At 47.9% G+C, this 27,847-nt stretch overlaps 1 protein-coding gene across 12 annotated transcripts in view; it reads left to right on the top strand.

The window, feature by feature from the left end:
• The window catches only part of LOC101953687 (zinc finger protein 271-like), an 85,599-nt gene extending 71,522 nt beyond the window's left edge, over positions 1 to 14,077 (top strand). For 4 of the 12 annotated variants that reach the window (XM_065561117.1, XM_065561116.1, XM_065561120.1 and 1 more), the window contains one exon: positions 33 to 14,077. In XM_065561117.1, coding sequence (XP_065417189.1) covers positions 33 to 1,375 — 1,343 coding nt within the window. In that variant the 3' untranslated portion in view covers positions 1,376 to 14,077. Of the gene's footprint in view, positions 1 to 27 lie in introns of all 12 variants that reach the window. The other 8 variants (XM_065561121.1, XM_065561119.1, XM_008176465.3 and 5 more) reach the window with 5 other exon arrangements.
• Positions 14,078 to 27,847: the final 13,770 nt, after the last annotated feature.

Below are 27,847 nucleotides of genomic sequence, written 5' to 3'. Positions count from 1 at the left end.
TTTCTCTGACGTTTCCTTTCTCCCCAGCACAGGGAGTGACATATGTCTGGATTCTCTCTCTGTCCTTCCAGGAGATGGGATGGTGAGTGAGAACAATGAGTATTCCCAGCAGGAAGATGCTGAGCAACTGGAACCACATGGGACATTAGCAGGAAGATGCAAAGAGAAAGTTTCTGGGAGCTGTGGAGAGGCAAAAGCCTGTGAGAATCAGCATAGGCCAGAGAAAAGCTTCAGTAGTGGCTCAGACCTTATTCGACATGAAAGAATTAATATGGGAAAGAGACCTTACACATGCTCTGAGTGTGGGAAAAGCTTTAGTCAGAGCTCAACCCTCATCACACATTACAGAGTTCACACTGGAGAGAGGCCGTACATATGCCCTGAATGTGGGAAAAGCTTCAGTCATGGCTCAGCCCTTATCACACATCAGAGAATCCACACTGGAGAGATGCCTTACACATGCCCTGAATGTGGGAAAAGCTTCAATCACAGTTCAAATCTCATCAAACATCGAAGAATCCACACAGGAGAGACACCCTACACATGCTCTGAGTGTGGGAGAAATTTCTGTCGGAGTTCAGCCCTTATCACACATCAGAGAATCCACACGGGTGAGACACCCTATTCGTGCGCCGAGTGCAAGAAAACCTTCAGTGAGAGTTCAGACCTTATTAGGCATTGGATAATCCACACAGGGGAGAAACCCTACACATGCCCTGAGTGTGGGAAAAGCTTCAACCACAGCTCAAACCTGATCACACATCGGAGAATCCACACTGGAGAGACACCCTACACCTGCCTTGAGTGCGGGAAAAGCTTCAGCCAGAGCTCACACCTCATCACACATCAGAGAATCCACACGGGAGAGCGACCCTACACATGTTCTGAGTGCGGGAAAAGCTTCTGTCGAAGCTCAAACCTCATCACACATCAGAGAATCCATGTAGGGAAGACACTCTGCTCATGCTCTGAGTGTGGGAAAAGCTTCAGTCGGAGCTCAGCCCTTATTAGTCATCAGCGAATCCATAGAGGAGTGACAAACTACACATGCCCTGAGTGCGGGAAAAGCTTCAACCGGAGCTCACACCTCATCACACATCGGAGAATCCACACAGGAGAGAAACCCTACACGTGCTCTGAGTGTGGGAAAAGCTTCAGTCGGAACTCAAATCTGATCACACATCAGAGAGTCCACACTGGAGAGACACCCTACACATGCTCTGAGTGCGGGAAAAGCTTTAGTCAGAGCTCAACCCTCATCACACATCAGAGAATCCACACAGGAGAGAGACCCTTCAAGTGCCCTGAGTGCGGGAAGAGTTTTAGTCAGAGCTCAACTTTTATCAAACATAAGAGAATCCACATAGGCGAGTAATGCCATAAATGTCTTGACTAGGGCTGGCCAAAGATTTTTTGTAAAATACATTAGCGAATTCCCACATAGTTTGCACCATTTTCTTCAGTGTGGTGTCTCAGCTCCACATGAGTTGCCTGCCTCTATTTTGCACCTTCCCCTTCTTTGGGGTGATTTTCATGATCCTTTATATCAACTCCTTTGTCTTTGGGAGTGTCTTCCTCCTCCCAGAAATATCCATCAGCGCCAGGTGGGGGAGATGGGTTGACCTTGACTAGCTACACTGAGGTAAAAGCTACCTGTGCCTTGTCTCCACTGGGATTCTACATGGAGGTAGCTGCTCAGTTTAGCGATCTTCTTGTAACAACAAAAGTACATTTGCAGTGCAGACATAACCCGGGTACAGTGGCTGGAGTTAGCTTTCCCCTTGACCTGAGCTCACCTCCATCATTTTTCCTAGTCTAGACAAACCCCAAGGATCACGTTGATACCATTCCCCCATTACAAAGTGATTGTTAGTCACCGTGTTCCCCCTTGGGGACAGATTGTCTCAATTCCTGTTGTTCTCACCTTGCTCAGGGTTATGCTGGACAGAAGTATTTTTTCTACCATTTTCCTCAATTAAAATAGATTGAAATAGAACAAGGAGCGGGGTGGGGTGGGGTGAAATGTGTAATTTCAGTCTCTGTGATACCTAAAGGAGATGGGGTGTGTCAAAGGGATTCCCTCCTTCCCCATCACTGTCACAATCACCCCTCAGCCCAGCAGCATTAGCTTCTGTGTAAGGCACAATAGCATTTATCCTCCCCACCTTCTACCCCTGCACCTCCCAGTGTGTCATGTGATGCCATGTTCTGTGTTCACCCTGTGCTTAGGTGTCACGCTTTGATCCTAAATCAGATTCACTGGGGCTAGAGATGAAAGTGTCACAGGCCTGGAAGGGGGATTTGATGGATTCCAAACACAGAGTAGTCATTCTGTGCTTTCATTTCTGCTTCCATCTATTGGCAAAGCTGCTTCTGGGCTTTTTCCTGGGGATTGTTTGCAGATGGGAAAGTCAGCTGCATTTCCCTCTTGTGATGAAGCTTAAATCTTTTGTCACCCAGTGACATTAATAATGAGGTGGCACTGGGTGAAGAAAGTTTGAATGGACCAGAGGAGAATGCAATGGGAGAATCTGTTTTGATTTATCAGATATAACCTGCTCTGGAAATTCATTTTATATGAAACTGAAGGTGTTTTAAAGCCCTCTGTATTGTGAGTTTTTCCTCTTTCCTGAAGATGGTTTGGTCTCACAATTAGATATTACATTTGTTTGACAGAATTTACCTCTGATTTACTGAGGATTTTGAGACAGATGACCATTTGGTACAACAGAATTTCTTTTATTTGTGGCTGCTCCTCACCCCTCATGATGACAGGGAGGAAGTTCAAATGCAGTTCAGTCATTGGGAGAGAATGCTCCAAGTTACTGGGCACGGTACCAAGGAAACAGTAGTGTTTTAAAATTTCTACTTTGAAGTGGGAACAACAGCATACCACAAATTGTGCAACTAACTCAAGTAACTGGACACGAGCATACTTGTTGTGGATGCAATATAAATTTATAACAAGAGATGTCCAATGACTAGGCTTAATCAATGTATTAATTAAGGATTATTAGTCAAAGATTAATACATCATAATACAAAAAGGAAGAGTGCCTAGGTTACCAATCCCTCTGGAAGACCAGATTGCAGAGCTCACACTGTCTCAAAGATCCTGTGCTTATCCCTTCTCTAATTGTACCTATCTGGGGGGGAGTTTCACAATTTTCCCCATATCATTTTATCGGATACATCTTTCTTCTCTGTTTTCTGTGGCATGTTTTTCATAGGCAGTGATTGTTGCACTTTCTATGTGAGGGATATATTGTAATTTTCAACATGGCATATATTTTACATTTTGACAATTATGTAGAACTTACACATTGAACAAAAACAGAGAGGCATGTACACAAGACAAGAATTTTGACTTGAACATTCCAAGCGTAGTATTCTCTCTTTTTCTGCTATATTTGTGCCTACCCCTGAAATGAAAATACTTCAGCTATCTCGTTGTTTAACTTAGATAAAAAAGCATTTTGGAAGATCTTAACATGAGGACAATTCAAGAAACATGTGATATTATATATAATATTAGCAGTGTATATACTATTAATATTGGCTAACACTATAGAAGTTACAGACTTTCTTTCTCTCCTAATTCCATCTATATTGTAGTAGCCAGGGATAGCACAACACCAAGAAGCTATTGTATTTAAGTGTATCTTACAAGCTTCTTGTATCTTAGTTTTTGCTAAGCTTGTATTCTCCAGCACAGATACTAAGGAGGAGTTCTTACAAAGGTCACAGCATCTACTGTATGGTAATACATAGGGCCCTACCCATGAAAAATGTGTCACAGCCAGTGAAATCTGGTTTTTGCCCATGAATCCTAGTCTTTTGTTTGTTTTTATCCTTTACTATACAGACCAGTGTTTCTCAAACTGGGGGCCCTGACCCAAAAGGGTGTTGGGGGGGGTCACAAGGTTATTTTAGGGGGGTGGCGGTATTGCCACCCTTACTTCTGCATGGCCGGAGAGTCGCGGCTGCTGACCAAGGTCCCAGATATGAAGGCAACAGTGCAGAAGAAAGGGTGGCAATACCATAACATGCTATCCTTACTATGCGCTGCTGCTGGCAGTGGCTCTGCTTTCAGAGCTGGGCTCCTGCCACCGCTCTCCAGCTGTCCAGCTCTTAAAGGCAGCACCACTGCCAACAGCAGCACAGAAGTAAGGATAGCAGTACCACAATCCCCCCTACAATAACTTTGCGACCTCCCCCACAACTCCTTTTTGGGTCAGGACCTCTACAGTTACAACACCCTGAAATTTCAGATTTAAATATCTGAAATCATGAAATTTATGATTTTTAAAATCCTATGACTGTGAAATTGACCAAAATGGACCATGAATTTGGTAGGCCCCTAGTAATAGTTACAGAGAATGTAACATGAATATAAACGACTTCAAATATAACATACTTTATAAACTCACTATTGACTACTTTCTTATTTTGATTATATAGTACCACTTTTCTACTTATAGTTGTTACAATAATTAATTATATTTTTATCAGTTATCACACTTTTAACCTTTTACTTATAAGAACTGATTTCCCAATATACCTTATCCCAGACAAATTGGTAGTTTGTAATAAAACAATTTACATCCCTGAATAATAGTTCCATGGTAGAAATCAGGTTTCAGTAAAATTCCATTCTTACATGGTAGCTGTCATTGCAACAGCTCTGCCACGATTTCACAAGCTGTGTTTTTCCACTGTAGTTTAGCTGAAGAGAATACTGATTCAATTCACTCAATAGCCCAGTTGCAAATCCCTCTGGTCCAGTTTGGTCAGCTAATGTTATGAAGCATTGTGGGTTTTAATTTAGTTTGGTCATCAAGCTGTTATTCAGTTGGTTATGGCAATATTGTTTCAGATGATCTGGGAAGTGTATTCCCCAGTCAGTAATTTGGAACTCAGCAAAAAGCCGACTGGATTTATGGATCCCAAACCAATTGCGATCGAAGCTCTGCACGAGGTTACTGTTAAAGACATTTCCTTCCGAATCAGGTGCACACTGACTACTATTTGGGAAGCCCAATCCCTATCTCTGTAAAGATGGAGAAAATGGAAGTGACATTTTTGATGAGTTCACCCCTTGTAGATGCTGCAAATGTGTATAAAATGAACTCAGTGTTGAATGTGAGACAGCTGCAGAATTATACCTGTTTTTAATAAATACCCAACCTTTAATGGGTAACGGGGATTCTAACCCAGGCCTGGATCTAGTCCCTCGCTTAGATCTGTGCCACCAGGTTAAAGAAATAAACTGGGCATGTTTGGGGAAGCTATTCCTCACTAACATTACTGACATTTGGTGTAGTTTGGTAAGGATCCTACCACAGAAAAGTGTCAAGTTACCCCAACCAAGGCCAAGGATTATACAAAAACTCAGGTAGAAATAGCAGGTACCCATTGGTTGATTTTCACCCCAGAGATGGAAACTGTGATGACCCATGGCCCAGCTAAACTATTTATTTTTGGAACACTGCTCCTTAGTTCAGTGGCATTCATTCTGGTGCCAAGGGATGCCATGGTTAAATTGGGAGCAATTGTCTTTTGCCTTTTGCATCCAAAATTTCATGAGGCAAAGAGAGAAACAGTTGATGCCTTCAGAGGACATTCCTTCTCCCTGGATCCCCATCTGACGGCCTTTTTGGACAAGAAGAACTTTCATGCTGTGCACGTGATGATGCTCAGTAAAGGAATGAATGTGTCAGACTCCCAAGTTCAAACTGCAGGATACCGGAATGTTGAGTCCTGATTCTATGCTTTTGTCTCTTAGCTTTGCTCTTGTGTTTTATGCATTTGCATCATCTTTTGCTACTCTGACAGATTAGAAAATGTGAAAATAGAATACATGTGATTTTCTCATTATGCAAATCTTTCCTCCTAGTGTGAGACCTCTTCCATCAACGCTTACAGCAGAAGATGGTGGGTATGTCTACATTGCAATGTAACCCCAGCTTAGTGGGATTTGAATCCTATGACCTGTGTGAAGAAACCCTGGGCTTGAGTGTCAGCATTGCATTTTAACGTTATGTTAAGACTTTTCTAACCCATGCTGGAACCTAGGGTTCTGGAGTCCACACAACAGACCTGAGTCAACGTAACCATATCCTAATGTCCCCCGCCCAAAAATGTGGTTGCTCTAGCTCTAGGACCATGATGCACTGTGGGAAAACTTTACTGCCCACCATGCATGTTACCAGGAAGCCACTCATTTTGCCAGAGGCCTGATCGGTTAGCTCTCTTTTGCAAACCCAGGATGCTCTCTTATAGTGTGCTAACAGATTGGTAGTCAGAAGAGACTAGATTAATGCTAGGGCTGTCGATTAATCGCAGTTAACTCATGCGATTAACTCAAAAAATTAATTGCGATTAAAAAAAATTAATCGTGATTAATCGCAGTTTTAATCGCACTGTTAAACAATAGAATACCAATTGAAATTTATAAACTATTTTGGATGTTTTTCTACATTTTTATATATATTGTATTCTATGTTGTAACTGAAATCAAAGTGTATATTTTTGATTATAAATATTTTCATTGTAAAAATGATAAAAGAAATAGTATTTTTCAATTCACCTCATACAAGTACTGTAGTGCAACCTCTGTCATGAAACTGCAACTTACAAATGCAGATTTTTTTTGTTACATAACTGCACTCAAAAACAAAACAATATAAAACTTCAGAACCTACAACTCCACTCAGTCCTGTTTCGTTTTTTAGCCAATCACTAAGAGACAAACAAAGTTTGTTTTCATTTGCAGGAGATAATGCTGCCCTCTTCTTATTTCTTATTTACGTCACCAGAAAGTGAGAACAGGCATTTGCTTGGCACTTTTGTAGCTGGCATTTCAAGGTATTTACTTGCCAGATATGCTAAACAGAAGTCTTAAAAGAGCAACATTCTGATGCGGAAACTACAGAACCCGAACCACCAAAAAAGAAAAACAACCTTCTGCTGGTGGCATCTGATTCAGATAATGAAAATGAACATGCATCGCTCCGTACTGCTTTGGATTGTTATCGTGCAAAACCCATCATCACCATGGACCCATGGACCCTGGAATGGTGGTTGAAGCATGAAGGAACATATGAATCTTTAGTGCATCTGGCATGTAAATATCTTGTGATGCCAGCTACAACAGTGCCTGTTCTCACATTTGGGTGAAATTGTAAACAAGAAATGTTTATCTGCTGCAAACATAAACAAACTTGTTCGTCTGAGCAATTGGGTGAACAAGAAGTAGGACAGAGTGGACTTGCAGCCTCTAAAATTTTACATTGTTTTATTTTTGAATGCAGGTTTTTTTTTAAGTTCAACTTTCATGATAAAGTGATTGCATTACAATACTTGTATTAGGTGAATTGAAAAATTCCTTTTTTGTTTTTTTACAGTGCAAATATTTGTAATCAAAAATAAATATAAAGTGAGCACTGTACACTTTGTATTCTGTGTTGTAATTGAAATCAATATATTTGAAAATGTTGAAAACATCCAAAAATATTTAAATAAATGGTTTTCTATTAATGTTTAACACTGCTTGATGGTTCTAATTTTTACACTTTATTTGCCAGAGTTTATGCTCCTTTCTATTTTCCTCACAAGGATTTAACTTCCACTTTTTAAAGGATGCCTTTTTGCCTCTCACTGCTTCTTTTACTTTGTTGTTTAGCCATGGTGGCATTTTTTGGGTTCTCTTATATTTTTTTTAATTTGGGGTGTACCTTTAAATTGAGCCTCTATTATGGTGTCTTTCAAAAGTTTCCATGCAGCTTGCAGGGATTTCACTTTTTGCGTGGTATCTTTTAATTTTTGTTTAACTAACTTCCTCATTTTGTGTAGTCCCCCTTTCTGAAATTAAATGCTACAGTGCTGGGCTGCTGTGGTGTTTTAATTATATTATGGTCACTATTACCAAGCAGTCCAGCTATATTCCCCTCTTGGACCAGATCCTGTGCTCCATTTAGGACTAAATCAAGAATTGCCTCTCCTCTTGTAGGTTCCAGGACTAGCTCCTCCAAGAAGCAGTCATTTAAGGTATCAAGAAACGTTATCCCATCCTGCATCCTGAGGTGGCATGTACCCAGTCAATATGGCGATAGTTGAAATCCCCCATTATTATTGAGTTTATTTGTATAGCCTCTCTCATTCACAGGCACTATCACTATCCTGGTCAGGTGGTCGATAATATATCCCTACTGCTCTATTCTTATTATTACAGTATGGAATTACTATCCAGAGAGATTCTATGGTACAGTTTGGTTTATTTAAGATTTTTACTTCATTTGATTCTATGCCTTCTTTCACATATAGAGCCACTCCCCCACCAGCACAACCTGTTCTGTCCTTCCAATATACTTTGTATCCTGGTATTATTGTGTCCCATTGATTATCCTCATTCCACCAAGTTTCTGTGATGCCTATTATATCAATATCCTAATTTAATATGAGGCATTCTAGTTCACCCATCTTATTATTTAGTATCCTAGCATTGGTATATAAGCACTTTAAAAACTTGTCACTTTTCAGCTGTCTGCCATTACATGATGTAATTGAATGGGACTTTTTTTCATTTGACTTTCTCACCAGATCCTATCTATATTTTATCTTCCATCCTCTCCTCCTCACTAGGACATAGAGAATCTCCATTAGTAGATCCTCCCCTAAGGGATGTCTCTGTCCAAACCACGTGCTCCTCTGCACCTGTCGGCTTTCCCCCAGCCCTTAGTTTAAAAACTGCTCTACGTCCTTTTTAATTTTAAGTGCCAGCAATCTGATTCAATTTTGGTTTAGGTGGAGCCCATCCTTCCTGTATAGGCTCCCCCTTTCCCAAAGATTTCCTTAGTTCCTAATAAATCTAAACCCCTCCTCCCTAGACCATCATCTCATCCACACATTGAGACCCTACAGTTCTGCCTGTCTAACTGGCCCTGCGCGTGGAACTGGAAGCATTTCAGAGAATGCTACCATGGAAATCCTGGACTTCAATCACTTACCTAGCAGCCTAAATTTGGCCTCCAAGACCTCTCTCCTATCCTTCCCTATGTCATTGGTACCTATACCCCTCCCCAGCATTACACATAAGTCTGTCTAGGCAAGTCACCATAGAATCATAGAATATCAGGGTTGGAAGGGACCTCAGGAGGTCATCTAGTCCAATCCCCTGCTCAAAGCAGGACCAATCCCCAACTAAATCATCCCAGCCAGGGCTTCGTCAAGCCTGACCTTAAAAACCTCTAAGGAAGGAGATTCCACCACCCCCCTAGGTAACCCATTCCAGTGCTTCACCACCCTCCTAGTGAAAAAGTTTTTCCTAATATCCAACCTAAACCTTCCCCGCTGCAACTTGAGACCATTAGTCCTTGTTCTGTCATCTGGTACCACTGAGAACAGTCTAGATCCATCCTCTTTGGAACCCCCTTTCAGGTAGTTGAAGCAGCTATCAAATCTTCCCTCATTCTTCTCTTCTGGAGACTAAACAATCCCAGTTCCCTCAGCCTCTCCTCATAAGTCATGTGCTCCAGACCCCTAATCATTTTTGTTGCCCTCCGCTGGACTCTTTCCAATTTTTCCACATCCTTCTTGTAGGGCCCAAAACTGGACACAGTACTCCAGATGAGCCCTCACCAATGCCGAATAGAGGGGAATGATCACGTCCCTCAATCTGCTGGCAATGTCCCTACTTATACAGCCCAAAATGCCGTTAGCCTTCTTGGCAACAACGGCACACTGTTGACTCATATCCAGCTTCTCGACCACTGTAACCCCTAGGTCCTTTTCTGCAGAACTGCTGCCTAGCCATTTGGTCCCTAGTCTGTAGCAGTGCATGGGATTCTTCCGTCCTAAGTGCAGGACTCTGCACTTGTCCTTGTTGAACCTCATCAGATTTCTTTTGGCCCAATCCTCTAATTTGTCTAGGTCCCTCTGTATCCGATCCCTACCCTCTAGCATATCTACCACTCCTCCCAGTTTAGTGTCATCTGCAAGCTTGCTGAGGGTGCAGTCCACACCATCCTCCAGATCATTAATGAAGATATTGAACAAAACCGGACCCAGGACCGACCCTTGGGGCACTCCGGTTGATATCAGCTGCCAACTAGACACTTGATCACTTGATCACTACCCGTTGAGCCTGACGATCTAGCCAGCTTTCTCTCCACCTTATAGTCCATTCATCCAGCCCATACTTTAACTTGCCGGCAAGAATACGGTGGGAGACCATATCAAAAGCTTTGCTGAAGTCAAGGAATAACACATCCACTGCTTTCCCCTCATCCACAGAGCCAGTTATCTCATCATAGAAGGCAATTAGGTTAGTCAGATATGGCTTGTCCTTGGTGAATCCATGCTGACTGTTCCTGATCACTTTCCTCTTCTCTAAGTGCATCAGAATTGATTCCTTGAGGACCTGCTCCATGATTTTTCCAGGAACTGAGGTGAGGATGGCTGGCCTGTAGTTCCCCGAATCCTCTTTCCCTTTTTTAAAGATGGGCACTACATTAGCCTTTTTCCAGTCATCCGGGACCTCCCCCAATCGCCATAAGTTTTCAAAGATAATGGCCAACAGCTCTGCAATCACATCCGCTAACTCCTTTAGCAACCTTGGATGCAGCGCATCCAGCCCCATGGACTTATGCTCGTCCAACTTTTCTAAATAGTCCCGAACCATTTTTCTCTACAGAGGGCTGGTCACCTTCTCCCCATGCTCTGCTGCCCAGTGCAGTAGTCTGGGAGCTGACCTTGTTGGTGAAGACAGAGGCAAAAAAAAGCATTGAGTACATTAGCTTTTTCCACATCCTCTGTCACTAGGTTGCCTCCCTCATTCAGTAAGGGGCCCACACTTTCCTTTCTTGTTGCTAACATACGTGAAGAAACCCTTCTTGTTACTCTTAACATCTCTTGCTAGCTGCAACTCCAAGTGTGAGTTGGCCTTCCTGATTTCACTCCTGCATGCCTGAGCAATATTTTTATACTCCTCCCTGGTCATTTGTCCAATCTTCCACTTCTTGTAAGCTTCTTTTTGTGTTTAAGATCAGCAAGGATTTCACTGTTAAGCCAAGCTGGTCGCCTGTCATATTTACTATTCTTTCTACACATCAGGATGGTTTGTTCCTGCAACCTCAAAAAGGATTCTTTAAAATACAGCCAGCTCTCCTGGACTCCTTTGCCCCTCATGTTATTCTCCCAGGGGATCCTGCCCATCAGTTCCCTGAGGGAGTCAAAGTCTGCTTTTCTGAAGTCCAGGGTCTGTATTTTGCTGCTCTCCTTTCTTCCTTTCAGCATCCTGAACTCGATCATCTCATGATCACTGCCTCCCAGGTCATAGGCGACAACTTTCTCCTGCACTGGTGGGTGCCTGCGCCCCTTTCCCCGCCCCAACTCCACCCCATCCCCATCCCCGCCCCCATTCCAACCCCATCCCCAAAGTCCCTGCCCTAACTCCGCCCCCTCCCTGCCCCTATTGGATCCCTTTCCCAAATCCCCACCTCGGCCCCGCCTCTTCCCCCAGCATGCTGCGTTTCCCCTCCTCCCCCATCCCTCCCTGCCCCACGAATCAGCTGTTTCACAGTGCAAGCTCTGGGAGGGACGGGGGAGAAGCAGGATGTGGTGGCGTGCTCGCGGAGGAGGCGGAAGTGAGCTGGAGCAGGGGGTTGGGGCCGGGCCACGGGGAGCTGCCGGTGGATGCTGAGCACCCACCAATTTTTTTCCGTGGGTGCTCCAGCCCCGGAGCACCCACGGAGTTGGCACCTATGTCCCAGGTTCCCATCCACTTTTCTTCCCCTACTAATTCTTCCCTGTTTGGGAGCAGCAGGTCAAGAAGAGCTCTGCCCCTAGTTGGTTCCTCCAGCTCTTGCACCAGGAAATTGTCCCCTACACTTTCCAAAAACTTCCTGGATTGTCTGTACACCGCTGTATTGCTCTGCAAGCAGATATCAGGGTGATTGAAGTCCCCTTGAGAACCAGGGCCTGTGATCTAGTAACTTCTGTTAGTTGCTGGAAGAAAGCCTCGTCCACCTCATCCCCCTGGTCTGGTGGTCTATAGCAGACTCCATCCATGACATCACCCTTGTTGCTCACACTTCTAAACTTAATCCAGAGACTCTCAGGGTTTTTTTTCAGTTTCATACTGGAGCTCTGAGCAGTCATACTGCTCTCTTACATACAATGCAACTCCTCCACCTTTTCTGCCCTTCCTGAACAGTTTATATCCATCCATGACAGTACTCCAGTCATGTGATTTATCCCACCAGGTCTCTGTTATTCCAATCACATCATAATTCCTTGACTGTGCCAGGACTTCCAGTTCTCCCTGCTTGTTTCCCAGGCTTCTTGCATTTGTGTGTAGGCACTTAAGATAACTTGCTGATCATCCTGCTTCCTCAATATGAGGCAGGAGTCCTCCCCGATTGCGCTCTCATGCTTGTGCTTCCTCCCAGCATTCCACTTCCCCACTTACCTCAGGGTTTTGGTCTTCTTCCCCCAGTGAACCTAGTTTCAAGCCCTCCTCACTAGGTTAGCCAGCCTGCTTGTGAAGATGCTCTTCCGTCTCTTCATTAAGTGGAGCCTGTCTCTGCCTAGCACTCCTTCTTCTTGGAACACCATCCCATGGTCAAAGAATCCAAAGCCTTCTCTCCAACACCACCTGCGTAGCCATTCATTGATTTCCACAATTCAACTGTCTCTACCCAGGCCTTTTCCTTCCACAGGGAGGGTGAATGAGACCACCACTCGCACCTCAAACTCCTTTATCCTTCTTCCCAGAGCCACGTAGTCTGCAGTGATCCGCTCAAGGTCATTCTTGGCAGTATCATTGGTGCCCACGTGGAGAAGCAGGAAGGGGTAGCGATCCGAGGGCTTGATGAGTCTCAGCAGTCTCTCTGTCACATCGTGAATCCTAGCTCCTGGCAAGCAGCACACCTCTCGGTTTTCCCAGTTGGGGTGGCAGATAGATGACTGGGAGGGAGTCCCTGACCACCACCACCCACCTCCTTCTCTTGGGAGTGGTGGTCATGTAACACCCATCCCTAGGACAATGCTTCTCATGCCTTCCAATCAGTGGAGTCTCCTTCTGCTCCCTTCCCTTAGATGTATCATCTAGTCCACTCTCCGCATTAGTACCTGTGGAGAGAACATGAAAATGGTTGCTCACCTGTATCTGCATTGCTGGTACATGGACGCTCCTCTTTCTTCTGGAGGTCACATGCTGCCAAATTTCTTCACCGTCCTTCTGTCCCCGCTGTGCAGCCTGCTCTGATTCTTCAGAATGTTGTGCCCGTAGAAGCATATCCTGATGTCTGTCCAGGAAATCTTCATTTTCTCTTATGCAAGCTTGATACTTGTTTCTCCAGATCTTGCATCTTCTCTTCCAAGATGGAGACCAGCTTGCACTTTGTACAGACAAAGTTGCTTCTGTACTGTGGAAGAAAGACAAACATAGCACATCCTGTGCAGGTCACAAGAAGCAGATCGCTTACCTTCCAAGAGCTTCCTCAGCTGTTGCAGCAACTACTCAGAGGAGTCTGCAAGCCATGCTGTTCTCCTGGTCATCGCAAACCCAGCTATCTGTTTCTAATGATTGAATTGCTCATTACAAATACCTGTCTCTTCCTAATAACTGGAGTTCCCTCCCCCCAGAGAGATATCTTCAGTGCGAGAGGTGGGATACTTCCAGCGGACTCCTGGGACCCCAGTCAAATGGGCCATATCTACACTGCAGTGCAACGGGACCTAGAACCTGGGTCTCGGATAAATCCAGCTTGGGCCCTCCAGCCCTGCAGGGTCCTGGGTCTGAGCCATGGGTTAGCGCAATTGCAGTGTAGATGCAAGGGGGATTAGGCTTAAACCTGGGCTCAAGCCCAGGCTTATGTTGCAGTGTAGATATATCCCAGAGACAGATGAACTCACGGAAATGGAAGGCACCTGTGTTAGTGGAGAACAGAGCACTACACGGGGCTCATTTGGAGGAAATGAGGATTGAGAGAGAAATAATGCATATGATAAGATTTTGTAATCTTTGAATACGTTTGTTGTTACTAGTGATAATGGAATTAAACATGATGCTAATTATTACAGAATAAGAGACTGATTATGTGATAACCAGAATTATATTGTAATGCTGCAGATTATATTGGTTTTCTTCCCTTTTTTTTTTGCATCAGTATTATAGGAAATGGTGACTAATACTCAAAAGTTTATTTGATGTAATTCAGCCCCTTTGGATTAAGCAGTGCTGAAGTAAAACCTCACTCCAATGGGATTGAGAGAAGTAGCATATATGAGAATGGACACCCAATATAGACTAATTATTTCTGTTTCAAATGGAATTTATGTTGGTCAGCTTTAAAATAAACTTTCTGTGAAGAGGAAAATTACTGAAGGAGACAAGTTGTGTAACCATCTCCCCCATCTGACTGTTGTCACTGCAATGTGAGCCTGGGTGTGTGGGACTAGAGTCTGCAGGCTCAGTGTGTCTAAGCCTGTGCTGGATAGTCCACACTGAACGGTGACCCTGGATTTAGAATTTCAAGGCCCGAGTCTCACACCAACGCTCACGTGCCCACAGTGCACTGTGCAGACCCAGTCAAATCAGCCTCTCCCAGGCTTCCTAGCGCTCTCCCAGCTGTAGCCTCTTCAGCCCTTTGTTCCTTGTGCGCCATGGAAACACTTGAGTGTGCCTCCCACAACACTTTATCAGAAGTTGTCTCACTTGCCAATACAGCCAGCTAAGCTGTGTTTTGGGTCTGCAAGCTGCCAGCAACTGGAGCCAGCAACATTGGGAAGGCCCCATTTGAAGAATTTGCCATGCTTGCATTTTCACTCCTGTTTCATAAAGTGAGCAAAACATACGTGAGATGCTGGTGGCAGATTCTGAGCTAGTGAAGGATAGGAGGAGGAGGATACAAGTCAACTGGCTGATGCGGCTCATGATTCTTGGTATAGCTGCTCATGCCCCCTATGCAGTCCAGCACCTGTGGAGAAGGGCCACAAGCACAGACTGGTGGGATCACATTGTTATGTAGATCTGGGATGACCATTAGTGGCTCCAGAACATTCATATGCCAAAAGTGATGTTTCTGGAGCTTTATGAGCAGCTTTCCCTGACTCTGCAGTGTCAGAAGACATGCAAGAAGGGGGTGAAGTTGGTCCAGAAGCAGATTGCTATAACCATCTGGAAGTAGTCTACTCCTGACTGCTAAAACAACAAGGAGTCTGGTGGCACCTTAAACACTAACAGATTTATTTGGGCATAAGCTTTCGTGAGTAAAAACTTTTTACTCACGAAAGCTTATGCCCAAATAAATCTGTTAGTCTTTAAGGTGCCACCAGACTCCTTGTTGTTTTTGTAGATACAGACTAACACGGCTACCCCCTGACTCCTGACTGCTGTAAGTCCACTGCTAACCCATTTTGTTTTGGCAAATTAACTGTGGGGGAGAGATTTCTGAGGCATCAGGCATGTGATTTACCCAAAGATGGTGAGCATAAACAGTGTCAAGAACAGTTAAGAACATAAGAATGACCATACTGGCTCAGACAAATGGTCTGTCTAGCCCAGTACCCTGTCTTCCTACAGTGGTCGGTGCCAAATGCTTCAGAGGGGTGAACAGAACAGGGAAATTTATTGAGTGATCTGTCATCCCTGTCACTCTGTCATCTCATCCCATTTTCTGGCAGTCACAGGTTTAGGGACACCCATAGCATGCGGTTGCCTCCCTGACCATCTTGGCTCATAGCCATTGATGGACCTATGCTCCATCAACTTATCTAATTCATTTTTGAACCCAGTTATGGTTTTGGGCATGTGTTGGATGAGGAAGTACAGCCGAACCCTGTTTATCTGATTGAATAGGGACCGGGGCCAGATCAGATAATTTAAAAAATTGGATAATTCAGAGAATAGATAAGTGTGATGCTGCATCACCACCTAGTGCCTACAGGACAGAGCACCTGCTTCTGGACCTGTGTGCATTGGTTGTGCAGTTAATACACAGAGTCGGATAATGGAGGGTCAGATAAACAGGGTTCGACTGTACTTCCTTTGGTTTGTTTTAATCTGCTGCCTATTAATTTAATTGGGTGATCTCTGGCTCTTGTGTTATGTCTAGGGATAAATAACACTTCCTCATTCACTTTTTCTACACCATTCATGATTTTACAGACCTCTATCTAATACCCCCTGTCAAGGCTGCTTCCCCACTTTGAACTTTAGGGTACAAATGTGGGGGACTGCATGAAAACTTCTAAGCTTAACTACCAGCTTAGATCTGGTCAGCTGCCACCACTCCCAAAGCTAATTCCCTTCCCTGGGTAGCCTTGAGAGACTCTTCACCAATTCCCTGGTGAATACAGATCCAAACCCCTTGGATCTTAAAACAAGGAGAAATTAACCATTCCCCCTTCTCCTTTCCACCAACTCCTAGTGGATCAAGATCCAACCCCCTTGGATCTTAAAACAAGGAGAAATTAACCATCCCCCCTCCTTTCTCTCACCAGCTCCTGGTGGATCAATATCCAAACCCCTTGGATCTTAAAACAAGGAGAAATTAACCATCCCCCCTCCTTTCTCCCACCAACTCCTGGTGGATCAAGATCCAACCCCCCTTGGATCTAAAAACAAGGAAAAATCAATCGGGTTCTTAAAAAGAAGGCTTTTCATTAAAGAAAAAGGTAAAAATCATCTCTGTAAAATCAGGATGGAAAATAACTTTACAGGGTAATCACACTTAAAGAGCCCAGAGGACCCCCCTCTAGCCTTAGGTTCAAAGTTACAGCAAACAGAGGTAAACACCCTAATAAAAGGTACATTTACAAGTTGAGAAAACAAAGATAAACTAACACGCCTTGCCTGGCTGTTTATTTACAAGTTTGAAATATGAGAGACTTGTTCAGAAAGATTTGGAGAACCTGGATTGATGTCTGGTCCCTCTCAGTCCCAAGAGCGAACAACCCCCAAAACAAAGAGCACAAACAAAAGCCTTCCCCCCCCCCAAGATTTGAAAGTATCTTGTCCCCTTATTGGTCCTTTGGGTCAGGTGTCAGCCAGGCTACCTGAGCTTCTTAACCCTTTACAGGGAAAAGGATTTTGGAGTCTCTGGCCAGGAGGGATTTTATAGTACTGTACACAGGAGAGCTGTTACCCTTCCCTTTGTAGTTATGACACCCCCTTAGTCATCTCTTTTCCAAGCTGAACAGTCCTCATCATTTTTATCTCTCCTAATATGGAAACTGTTCCATATAGTTAATAATTTTTATTTCCCTTCTCTGTACCCTTTCCATTTCTAATATTTCTTTTTTGAGATGAGGCAACCAGAACTGCACAGAATATTCAAGGTGTTGGTGTACCATGGATTTTTACAGTGGCACTGTGATATTTACTATCTTTTTATCTATACCTTTCCTAATAGTTCCTAACAGTCTGTTAGTGTTTTTGACTCCTGCTGCGTGTTGAGTGGATGTTCTCAGAGAACTATCCACAATGACACAAAGATCTCTTTCTTGAGTGGTAACAAACCTAGTCATTTTGTATGTATAGTTGGGATTTTGTTTTCCAATGTGCATTACTTTGCATTTATCAACTTTGAATTTCATCTGCCATTTTGTTGCCCAGACACCCAGTTTTGTGAGATGCCTTTGTAACTCTTCGCAGTCTGCTTTGGACTTACCAAATTTACTCAAGATGGGTATCTTCCGCAAACTTTTCCATCTCACTCTTTTTCCAAATCATTTATGAATATGTTGAACAACACTGGTCCCAGTTCAGATCACTGTGGGATCCTATTTACCTCTGTCCATTGTGAAAACTGACCATTTATTCCTACCCTTTCTCTCTATCGTTTAATCACTTACTGATCCACAAGAGGATCATTCCTCTTATCCCATGACTGCCTAATTTGCTTAAGAGCCTGTAGGGGACAGGTTGTGGAAGCTTGGCGAGGAGCTAAGTGGCGGACTGAGTATGTGACCGAATGCGAGCGGAAGATGCAGGCTGTGTAGTTGAAGGCCATGCAATGAACTTTGTTCGGCAGACCCTGCCAAAATGTAGTTTAGTATAGTTCAGCATGTTTTTGTCTGTAAACAAGTTAGGTTATATAATGAGTACGATTTATGAATGAAATGAATGTAGCCAGCTGTTGACCCCATGTAACCTTGAGATAAGCGTGGGGGGATATAGCATTGCAGCGGACTCCCTTCAGTGGAGTCCTGCCTGGCCAGCTGTCCCGGACTGTCAGAATCCCCCGCAGCCCCTCCGCGCGCCTCAGGGACTCTCTGCGCAGCTTGGAGTGTAAGTTCTTCCTTCAGTAAATCCTTGCTTTTTACTCTCAGGCACTGAGTGTCATTCTTTCGCCGGTATCACAGCCCCCCCTTGCGGGCACAATTGGCATCACGAACAGGATACCGGTGTGAGAATGCCTCTTTGGGGGGAGGAAGGATAAGGGGGAGGGAGAGAGCTGCATCCCCGGGTGGCCCGCCACGGGACGGTGGGCTCCGGTGGCTCATAAGCTGGCGGGGATGGCCGGAGCTTGAGCAGGAGCTGGGGGTTACCCTAGTTAGGCTGGAGGAGCTGATATTCAAGCTTCGGGTGGATAAAGCAGGACCCGCAGAGCGTAAAGCAGCGGGAGACCTGGGATGGGTTTTCCTGACTGCGCTCCGCGCGGTGGACGAGGCGCTGCTGGTTCAGCGCCAGAGGATAGGACAGTTAGAGGCTGATTTGCAGCAAGCAAATGAGGCATGTTCACTGACCCAGGAGGTCATCACTGGTACAGCTGAACGGGCCGAGTGGTTGGAGCACCGATGCACAGTCATGGTGGCTCGCATTGTGAACCGCCGGCGGCGAAAGGGAGGGTGGCAGGATGTGCGTCCCCTCGCCATACGTGCACTGGTGCGCAAAACCGATTGGGACCCAGAGATCTGTGATGGGGACATCTGGGAGACAAGTGAAGATGAGTCCCCTGGGGAGGGGGACGACAGGAAGACGGGGCTCTACCCACAACTGAGGCCCGTTGTCGAAACGCGGTATGAGGGGCCGCACAGGGATAATGATAATATGATGGGAAGGAATACTATCCGGGAATTTAAATCCTCTGAGATACAGGACTTCATGCAGTGTTTCAAGCAGCGCACCAAAGAATCGCTGCTGGCATGGCTGCTCCGATTGTGGGATGAGGGGGTGGATGCCATTACCCTTACCCCCGCTGATCTAGGCAGGATGGGCTCACTGACCACAGACCCCCTCCTTCGTAAGAGCCTTAAGGCAGGGGCCGCCACGACGACGGACTTTCCATATCCTTCCCTTATGTCATGGTTAACCATGGCTATTAAAACAACAAAGAGTCTGGTGGCACCTTAAAGACTAACAGATTTATTTGGGCATAAGCTTTCGTGAGTAAAAACCTCACTTCTTCGGATGCATAGAGTGAAAGCTACAGATGCAGGCATTATATACAGACACATGGAGAGCAGGGAGTTACTTCACAAGTGGCGAACCAGTGTTGACAAGGCCAATTCAATCAGGGTGGATGTAGTCCACTCCCAATAATAGATGAGGAGGTGTCAATTCCAGGAGAGGAAAAGCTGCTTCTGTAGTGAGCCAGCCACTCCCAATCCCTATTCAAGCCCAGATTAATGGTGTTGAATTTGCAAATGAATTTTAGTTCTGCTGTTTCTCTTTGAAGTCTGTTTCTGAAGTTTTTTTGTTCAATGACAGTGACTTTTAAATCTGTGATAGAATGACCAGGGAGATTGAAGTGTTCACTTACTGGCTTGTGTATGTTACCATTCCTGATGTCCGATTTGTGTCCATTTATTCTTTTGCGGAGGGACTGTCCGGTTTGGCCAATGTACATGGCAGAGGGGCATTGCTGGCACATGATGGCATATATGACATTAGTGGATGTGCAGGTGAATGAGCCCCTGATGGTGTGGCTGATGTGGTTGGGTCCTCTGATGCTGTTGCCAGAGTAGATATGGGGACAGAGTAGGCAACGAGGTTTGCTACAGGGATAGGTTCCTGGGTTGGTGTTTCTGTGGTGTGGTGTGTAGTTGCTGGTGAGTATTTGCTTCAGGTTGGGGGGTTGTCTGTAAGCAAGGACTGGCCTGCCTCCCAAGGTCTGTGAGAGTGAGGGATCATTTTCCAGGATAGGTTGTAGGTCGTGGATAATGCGCTGGAGAGGTTTTAGCTGGGGGCTGTATGTGATGGCCAGTGGTGTTCTGTTATTGTCCTTGTTGGGCCTGTCCTGTAGTAGGTGATTTCTGGGTACCCGTCTTGCTCTGTCAATCTGTTTCCTCACTTCCCCAGGTGGGTATTGTAGTTTTACGAATGCTTGATAAAGATCTTGTAGGTGTTTGTTTCGCATGGCTATTAAGACCATTTGGAGTTCGCCCACAAACATGGATGACGAGTTAAAGCAGTGGGCTTCCATCCCAGAGGGGGTTAGCCAGCTCCGACAGCTGGGAATGCTCACCGGCATATCTGCCGAGGACTTTGAAGGGCCTGAAGCTGTGGAGCTGACCCGCACCATTCGTACCCGGCTCCTGCGGAACGCCCCACCACCACCACCACCTGAAGGCAGGGTGACCAGACGTCCCGATTTTATCGGGACTGTCCCGATATTTCCTTGTTTGTCCCGCGGTCGGGACACTGGACAAACAAGGAAATGCCCCGGAGCCTAGAGCCCGGAAGTGCTCGCACCCCCCCCCCGCCCCGACTCCGCCCCCTCCTCCCCCGATTGGCTCCCTCCCCGAATCCCTGCCTCTTCCCCGGGCTCACCATTCCCCCTCCCTCCACAAGTGCTGGAGGGAGGCCCGGGAGACTCAGGGGAAGCGCGGGGCCGGGGTGAGTAAGAGTCCGGCCTGGCCCCGAGCAGGCAGGACTCAGTTGGGTGGTTGGGAGAGGAGGGGGGCGACCCGCGGGGCCAGGCGGCGGCTGTTGTTGTCCCCCCGGGCAGCGGGACTCGGGAGCAGCCGCTGCTGCAGCTCCCACTGCCGCGGGGGAGGAAGCGGCCATGGCGCTCCACGGCTGCGGCGCCTCCGAACCCCCCGAGCCGGGGCCTGCTGCAGGGACCCAGCAGCGCGCACGCTGGGCCCAGCCCCTGGCCAGTCGCGTCTGGGCTGCTGCCCAGCTGGTGCAATCCCGCGGCGGCCCCGGGGCGGAGGCATTGGCAGCCCAGCCCCGTTCGTTCCCCTGCGGGAAGGGGGGGCTGGGGCCTGCTGCCCCCACTCCGGGCCGCCGCGGGATAGCACCAGCTGGGCAGCAGCCCAGACATGACTGGCCAGGGGCTGGGCGCGTGCAGCGTGCACGCTACTGGGTCCCCGCAGCAGGCCCCGGCTCGCGGGGTTCGGGGGCGCCAGAGCTGCAGCCGCGGAGCGCCATGGCCGCTTCCTCCCCCGCGGCAGTGGGAGCTGCAGCAGCGGCTGCTCCCGAGTCCCGCTGGCCGGGGGTGAGAACAGCCGCCGCCTGGCCCCGCGGGCCGCCCCCCTCCTCGCCCTACCACCCAACTGAGTCCTGCCTGCAAGGGACCAGGCCGGACTGTTACTCACCCCGGCCCCGCGCTTCCCCTGAGTCTCCCTCCCTCCAGCGCTTGCGGAGGAAGGGTTTTTTTTTTTGTTTGTTTTTGGCCCCGCCCCCTGCCAGGCCTCCCCCTCCCCCCGCGTCCCGATATTTGTCTTGGGTGATCTGGTCACCCTACCTGAAGGCAATGATCCTCCCGATGGTTGGAGGGGCCATAGGGTTGGTGGGTGATGCGGCACAGCTCATGATGCAATTGACAGAGATTGATGGTATGATGAAAACCACCAAGCCGTGGCAGGTGAACGTAAAGCAAAAGGAGAGGGTTAGCCGCAACACTATGTTCAAAGTCTTACTGAAAGTGGGGATCCCCTTAGAGGAGGTAGATGGGAAAACCAACGCTGAGCTGTTAAGGCGCTGGTTACAGCTCAAGCCGGAACAGCGCACCAAGGACAAAGGGCGGCCCCAACACAAGGCAGATGGCACCCCTCAGCGGGCACAACCGTCTGCCCCGTGGACTATGTTGAGTGGAAGCTGCTAGCCCAATACTGACGGGGTGGCAGGTCCCCCCCCGGCTCGCCCCTTGGAAGTGAGACGGTTTGTAGTGGGGGACCACCGCCCTTATGTCCCAGTAGAGATCTACTGGCCTAGCGGGGGGCGGCAACAAGTGATGGCTCTTGTGGACACGGGAGCGGAGATGACTATACTGCATGGCACTCCGCTCCGTCGGGGCCAGTCAGTAATGGTGAGCGGCCTCAGAGGGGCGGATGTTTGGCCCGCGCCAATGCAGTTAAGGCTGGCTATTACAAAAGCCCCTCCCATGTGGGTCACCGTTCTGATCGCTCCCATTCATGAGTACATATTGGGCATAGATCTCCTCCGAGGGCAAACCATAGACACTCAGTGGGGACCCTTTTCCTTTGGGCACCCACTGTATGTCCGAGCGGTCGTAACCATGCTGCGAGGGCATCCACGATGGGACCCCGTGGTGCTTCCAACCCCTACCACGGTAGTCAATATCAAACAGTATCGGATACCTGGTGGGCACGAGGAGATAACTGCCTCCGTTAAAGTATTGCTCCAGGAGGACATCATCCGTCCCACCATGAGTGCGTTCAACAGGCCAATTTGGCCAGTCCGCAAAAAGGACGGAACCTGGCGCATGATGGTCGACTACCGCAATTTGAACAGGGTCACCCTAATCCTAAGGGCGGCAGTTCCCAACATGGTCTCCATCATGGAGCGACTCGCAACGCGAGTAGGGCAGTGGCATGTGGTAGTGGACTTGGTGAATGCCTTCTTTTCCATCGCCATTGCCCCGCAGAGCCAAGATCAATTCGCCTTTACGTGGGAGGACCGGCAGTATACGGTCTCCGTGCTGCCCCAGGGCTATTAACATAGCCCTATCATCTAACCATCAGTTGGTTAGCCGAGACCTGGAGCAGGTGGCTCTCCCAGAGGGGGTGGTTTTGGAACACTACATTGATGATGTTCTACTGAGCGGGCCCCACGAGATGGCACTGTCCGAGGCTAAGAACAATGTTTTGCAGGTCTTGGCAGCCAGGGGATGGGCCGTCAACCCCAGTAAGATCCAGGGACCCAGCCAGGAGGTGATCTTCCTGGGCATACTTTGGTCAGGGCCTCAATGTAAAATCCCACAGAAGGCCATTGAAACAATTACCCACTTCCCAGAGCCCACTAATGTAAGCCAAGCCCAAACTTTCTTGGGCCTTTTAGGATACTGGCGCACATTTATTCCCCATCTAGGGTATATCCTGCAGCCCATACCAGCAGTAGTCCAGAAGAAAGCCACATTTAGTTGGGGAGCCAAACAGCATGCTGCATTCCAACAGGCTAAAGAGGCGCTCAGCCAGCATGCAGTACTGAGCCCAGGTAAATGGGGCACCCCCTTTGAACTTGAGGTAACGGTAGTTGACCATGTGGCCTCATGGAGGCTATGGCAGCAAGCCTCGTCTCAGAAGGAGCCCATAGGGTATTGGTCACGATCCCTACGAGGCTCAGCTGAATGGTATACACCCCTCAAACAGCAGCTGCTTGCAGTAGTATGGGCCATCCAGCAAACTGAGCCCATAACAGGCGTGGAGCCTGTGAAGGTGCGTACTCCGCTTCCAATTATGGGTTGGGTCCGGGATGAGAGCCCACTTACGTGGACTGGAGTAGCCCAGGCGCAAACCCTATGGAAGTGGAAACACTACCTGCAGCTCTGTATGCAAATGACCCAGGTGAATATTACTGATACCCATGCACAACTCCTAGGTGCTGTCACCTTCGAGGAACTGCCCTCTGAAGGGCAGCATGCCTATGCCCCCCCAGTCGAGGTACCTCAGCCACCCTGTGTGGAGGCCCCTCCCTACGCCGCCTTAACTGAACAACAACGAGAAGCCGCGTGGTTTACTGATGGATCGGCTTCTTATGGGGAGCAGAACGCTGGTGGCGAGCGGCCGCGTACAACCCCTGCCTCGAGGAAATACTGTTTGAGACCAGCCCCGGCCTGTCTAGCCAGTGGGTCGAGCTACGGGCAGCATTTATAACCATCACTGAGAACCCAGGGCCCCTCTTTATATATACAGATAGCTGGGCAGTCTACAAAGGCATGATGCAATGGATGGCCGTCTGGCATGCGGCTAGCTGGAAGGTACATGACAGACCCCTTTAGGGGTACAACATGTGACCTGCAATCTGGGATCCCTGTAGTCAGAGGCCCGTTGCTGTTCGTCATGTAGACGCCCACTTGATAGGGGAAGCAGACGAGGCCCGGTTCAACAGAGAGGTAGATGACATGGTTACAGTCTACGCAGTAGCTGCCCCCGGCCTGGCCGAGTGGATACACCAAAAGAGCAGTCACCTGGTGGGGGAAAAGGCAATGCAATGGGCCACCGATCATGGGTTGCAGACTACGATCGGTGCGCAGCAGGACGCCCGTCAGCACTGCCCCCAGTGTACGAGGCTCTCCCCCCAGCGCTTGAAAACAGAGAAGGGGTACCTGAAGCGAGGCCAAAGACTTGGGGAGGTATGGCAGGTGGACTACATTGGCCCGCTGCCTAAAAGTCAGCGGCATAAGTACTCGCTGACTGCAGTAGACACGTATTCTGGCCTGCTCTTCGTATACCCGTGCGCAAGTGCTACACAGGAGCAGACTATAAAGGAGTTAGAAGAACTTATCCTCTATTACGGCTCCTCCGTTGAAGTGCAGAGTGATCAGGGAACCCATTTCACGGGGATGGAAGTAAGAGAATGGGCTAGGGGGCGAGGAATCGTGTGGGGGTTTCACATTGCATACCACCCGCAGGGCGCCGGGCTCATTGTGCGCATGAACAGTTTGCTTAAAGAGCAGCTACGCAAACTGTCCCCCACTGACTCCCTGGCTGGATGGAGTCGTACCCTCCGCCAGGCTGCAGCCATGCTCAATGACCGTCCACTATATGGCTCCACCCCGTATGCCAGGTTTAAGGGGGAGGTCATCGAGCGGCCCTGTGTGCTGCGAGTGCAGCGTTTTCATCCACAAGCCCAACTCCCCATTCGGGCCACCCCGGGAAGTGCTGGTCTTGATCTACAGGTCCCTCAAGAGAGCCTCACCATGCAGCCTAATAGCCAAAACCTTGTGAGTATTGGCTTAGCCATTGGGCTCCCACAAGGCTATTATGGGCGCATTGCCCCACGCAGTAGCCTGGCCCTCAAGGGCATAGATGTGGCGGCGGGAGCAATCGATGCTGACTACACGGGGGAGGTTAAGGTGCTTTTGGTACACAATGGCCCGCAGGCAATAGCCCTCTCCCAAGGCGAGCAGGTTGCACAGCTGATTTGCAAGTGCATTGGATTGCCTGATGTGCAGGAAGTGGAGGCGCTTATGCCCACTACTCGAGCAGGGGGGTTCAGCTTGACTGGGCGTGCAGTTTGGGTCCATGACCCCACCAAGCATAACCCGCTTGAAGGGGAAATCCTAGCCAATGGCCCCGGGGATACTCACCTCGTGTTGCTAAAAGGGGAAGACGCCCCAATTTATGTGCCCTCTAAGCATCTTTCTTCCAGGCAACCATGACCGCTGCACTGCAGTTTGCACAACCCCGTGGAGCACCCCAGGCACGCCACCCGAAGACCAAAACCTGTGTGATGTTCCTGAGACATGCTTTCTACAGCCTAATCCTTGAACTAGGTTTGATTGCGACTGGTGCCCAAGCCACAATTCCACTGTCCAGTGGATGCAGTCATTGGCACTAGCAGGTAACAAGTCGGACTGCTGGTACTGCGCACACGCCCCCCAATTGGCAAGCACTGGCATCCCATGGGCTGCAGTGCCGTGGAATGAATCCTGGGCCCTTAACGATACCACCTTTCTCACCAAGTATAATGAAACACCCCCCTACTGGCGCCAAGGGACACTAGTGGTGGTATTGGGGAATGCGCATTGGTGTGTGCAGCTATCTCCAGCAATGGACTCCGTTCATCCTGTTGGAGAACTTCCCCTGTCCTCGTGTGCAGTAGTAGTAGAATACTTGCCAGGCACCGGGCAATTTAATGTCACCGCCAGCCTACCGGGATTGTACAGTGAGTGGATGACTGGGGAGACGTGGGTCTCAAGTGACAATTGTTCCGGTTCTTCTGGAACTAATTTGACCTATTCGAATGGCACCACCCTCTGCCATCAGTGGTGGCGTTGGGGCGAGCGGGGACTACATACCCGTGGGTTTTTGTACTATTTCAACACCAGCACACCCGTATGGAAAACGCCTCTCAATACGATTAGACGCGGGCATATCCCGCGCACCCATTATTGGCCCCAGTGTAACCAGAGCTCCAACAGCTGGTGTCGCAACACCTCAGGCAGCATATGGCTCCCCACAGCAGGGCTGCCAGCATTGTACTGGCTATGTGGCCGCTGGGCGTATAAAACCCTACCCAACCAATGGTACGGACACACTGGGACACTGGGATGGCTTCTCCCCTATTCGTATGGAATGCACGTTATGCACGCTCGTGCAGTGCACAATTATATATTGGTGACACGTTCACGACGGAGCACAAACCCCATTGTGCAGAGACCCACAGGCTTTCATTAATTTGTCCGCGCTTTCCTCCCCTGGCTAGGGGTGGCCAAATTAGAGCGCGCTATTGTAAATATTTCAGCCATGTTAGAGATTATAGAAAATGATACCATAGATGCAATCCATGCTTTGCAATTAGAGGTAACTTCTCTATCGCAAGTAGTATTGCAAAATCACATGGCGCTGGATTATTTATTAGCTGCCCAAGGTGGTGTTTGTGCCTTGATTAATGAAAGTTGTTGTTTTTATTCAAATCAGGATAAGCGCATTGAAACTGATGTTCACAATATGATGGACCACTTGAAAGTGTTACATGATGTAGGCTCTGAGGCCTCTGCATGGAATGACTCTTGGCAATGGCTAACCTCCTGGCTTCCGGATCTCAGCGCCTGGGGGAGACGCATCGGACTCCTGTTATTAATAGGTCTACTGGGATTTGTATGTGTATTTGTCCTCCTACAATGCTACATAAACTGCTTCTCCACCCTCCTGGCGAGGCTGGCAACACCCAAACCGGTGCGCGCACTCACCGTGTGCTGGTGGCAGTGACTAGACTAATACACCTCAGTCTGCCAAGGGGTGGAGTGTAGGGGACAGGTTGCAGAAGCTTGGCGAGGAGCTAAGTGGCGGACTGAGTATGTGACTGAATGCAAGTTGAAGCTGCAGGCTGTGTAGTTGAAGGCCATGCAATGAACTTTGTTCGGCAGACCCTGCCAAAATGTAGTTTAGTATAATTCAGCATGTTTTTGTCTGTAAACAAGTTAGCTTATATAATGAGTATGATTTATGAATGAAATGAATGTAGCCAGCTGTTGACCCCATGTTACCTTGAGATAAGCGCAGGGGGGATATAGCATTGCAGCAGACTCCCTTCAGTGGAGTTCTGCCTGGCCAGCTGTCCCGGATGGTCAGAATCCCCCGCAGCCCCTCCGCGTGCCTCAGGGACTCCCCACACAGCTTGGAGTGTAAGTTCTTCCTTCAGTAAAGCCTTGCTTTTTACTCTCAGGGTATGTCTACACTACGAAATTAGTTCGAATTTATAAAAGCCGGTTTTATAGAAATCGGTTGTATACAGCCGATTGTGTGTGTCCCCACATAAAATGCTCTAAGTGCTCTAGTCGGCGGACCGCGTCCACAGTACCGAGGCTAGCGTCGACTTCCGGAGCATTGCACTATGGGTAGCTATCCCACAGCTATCCCACAGTTCCCGCAGTCTCCGCCGCCCATTGGAATTCTGGGTTGAGATCCCAATGCCCGGATGATGCAAA

The sequence above is a fragment of the Chrysemys picta genome, chromosome 11 (assembly GCF_011386835.1).
Source record: "Chrysemys picta bellii isolate R12L10 chromosome 11, ASM1138683v2, whole genome shotgun sequence".
NCBI classification, from domain to species: Eukaryota; Metazoa; Chordata; order Testudines; family Emydidae; genus Chrysemys; species Chrysemys picta.
This window is presented reverse-complemented; position numbering and strand designations above follow the sequence as displayed.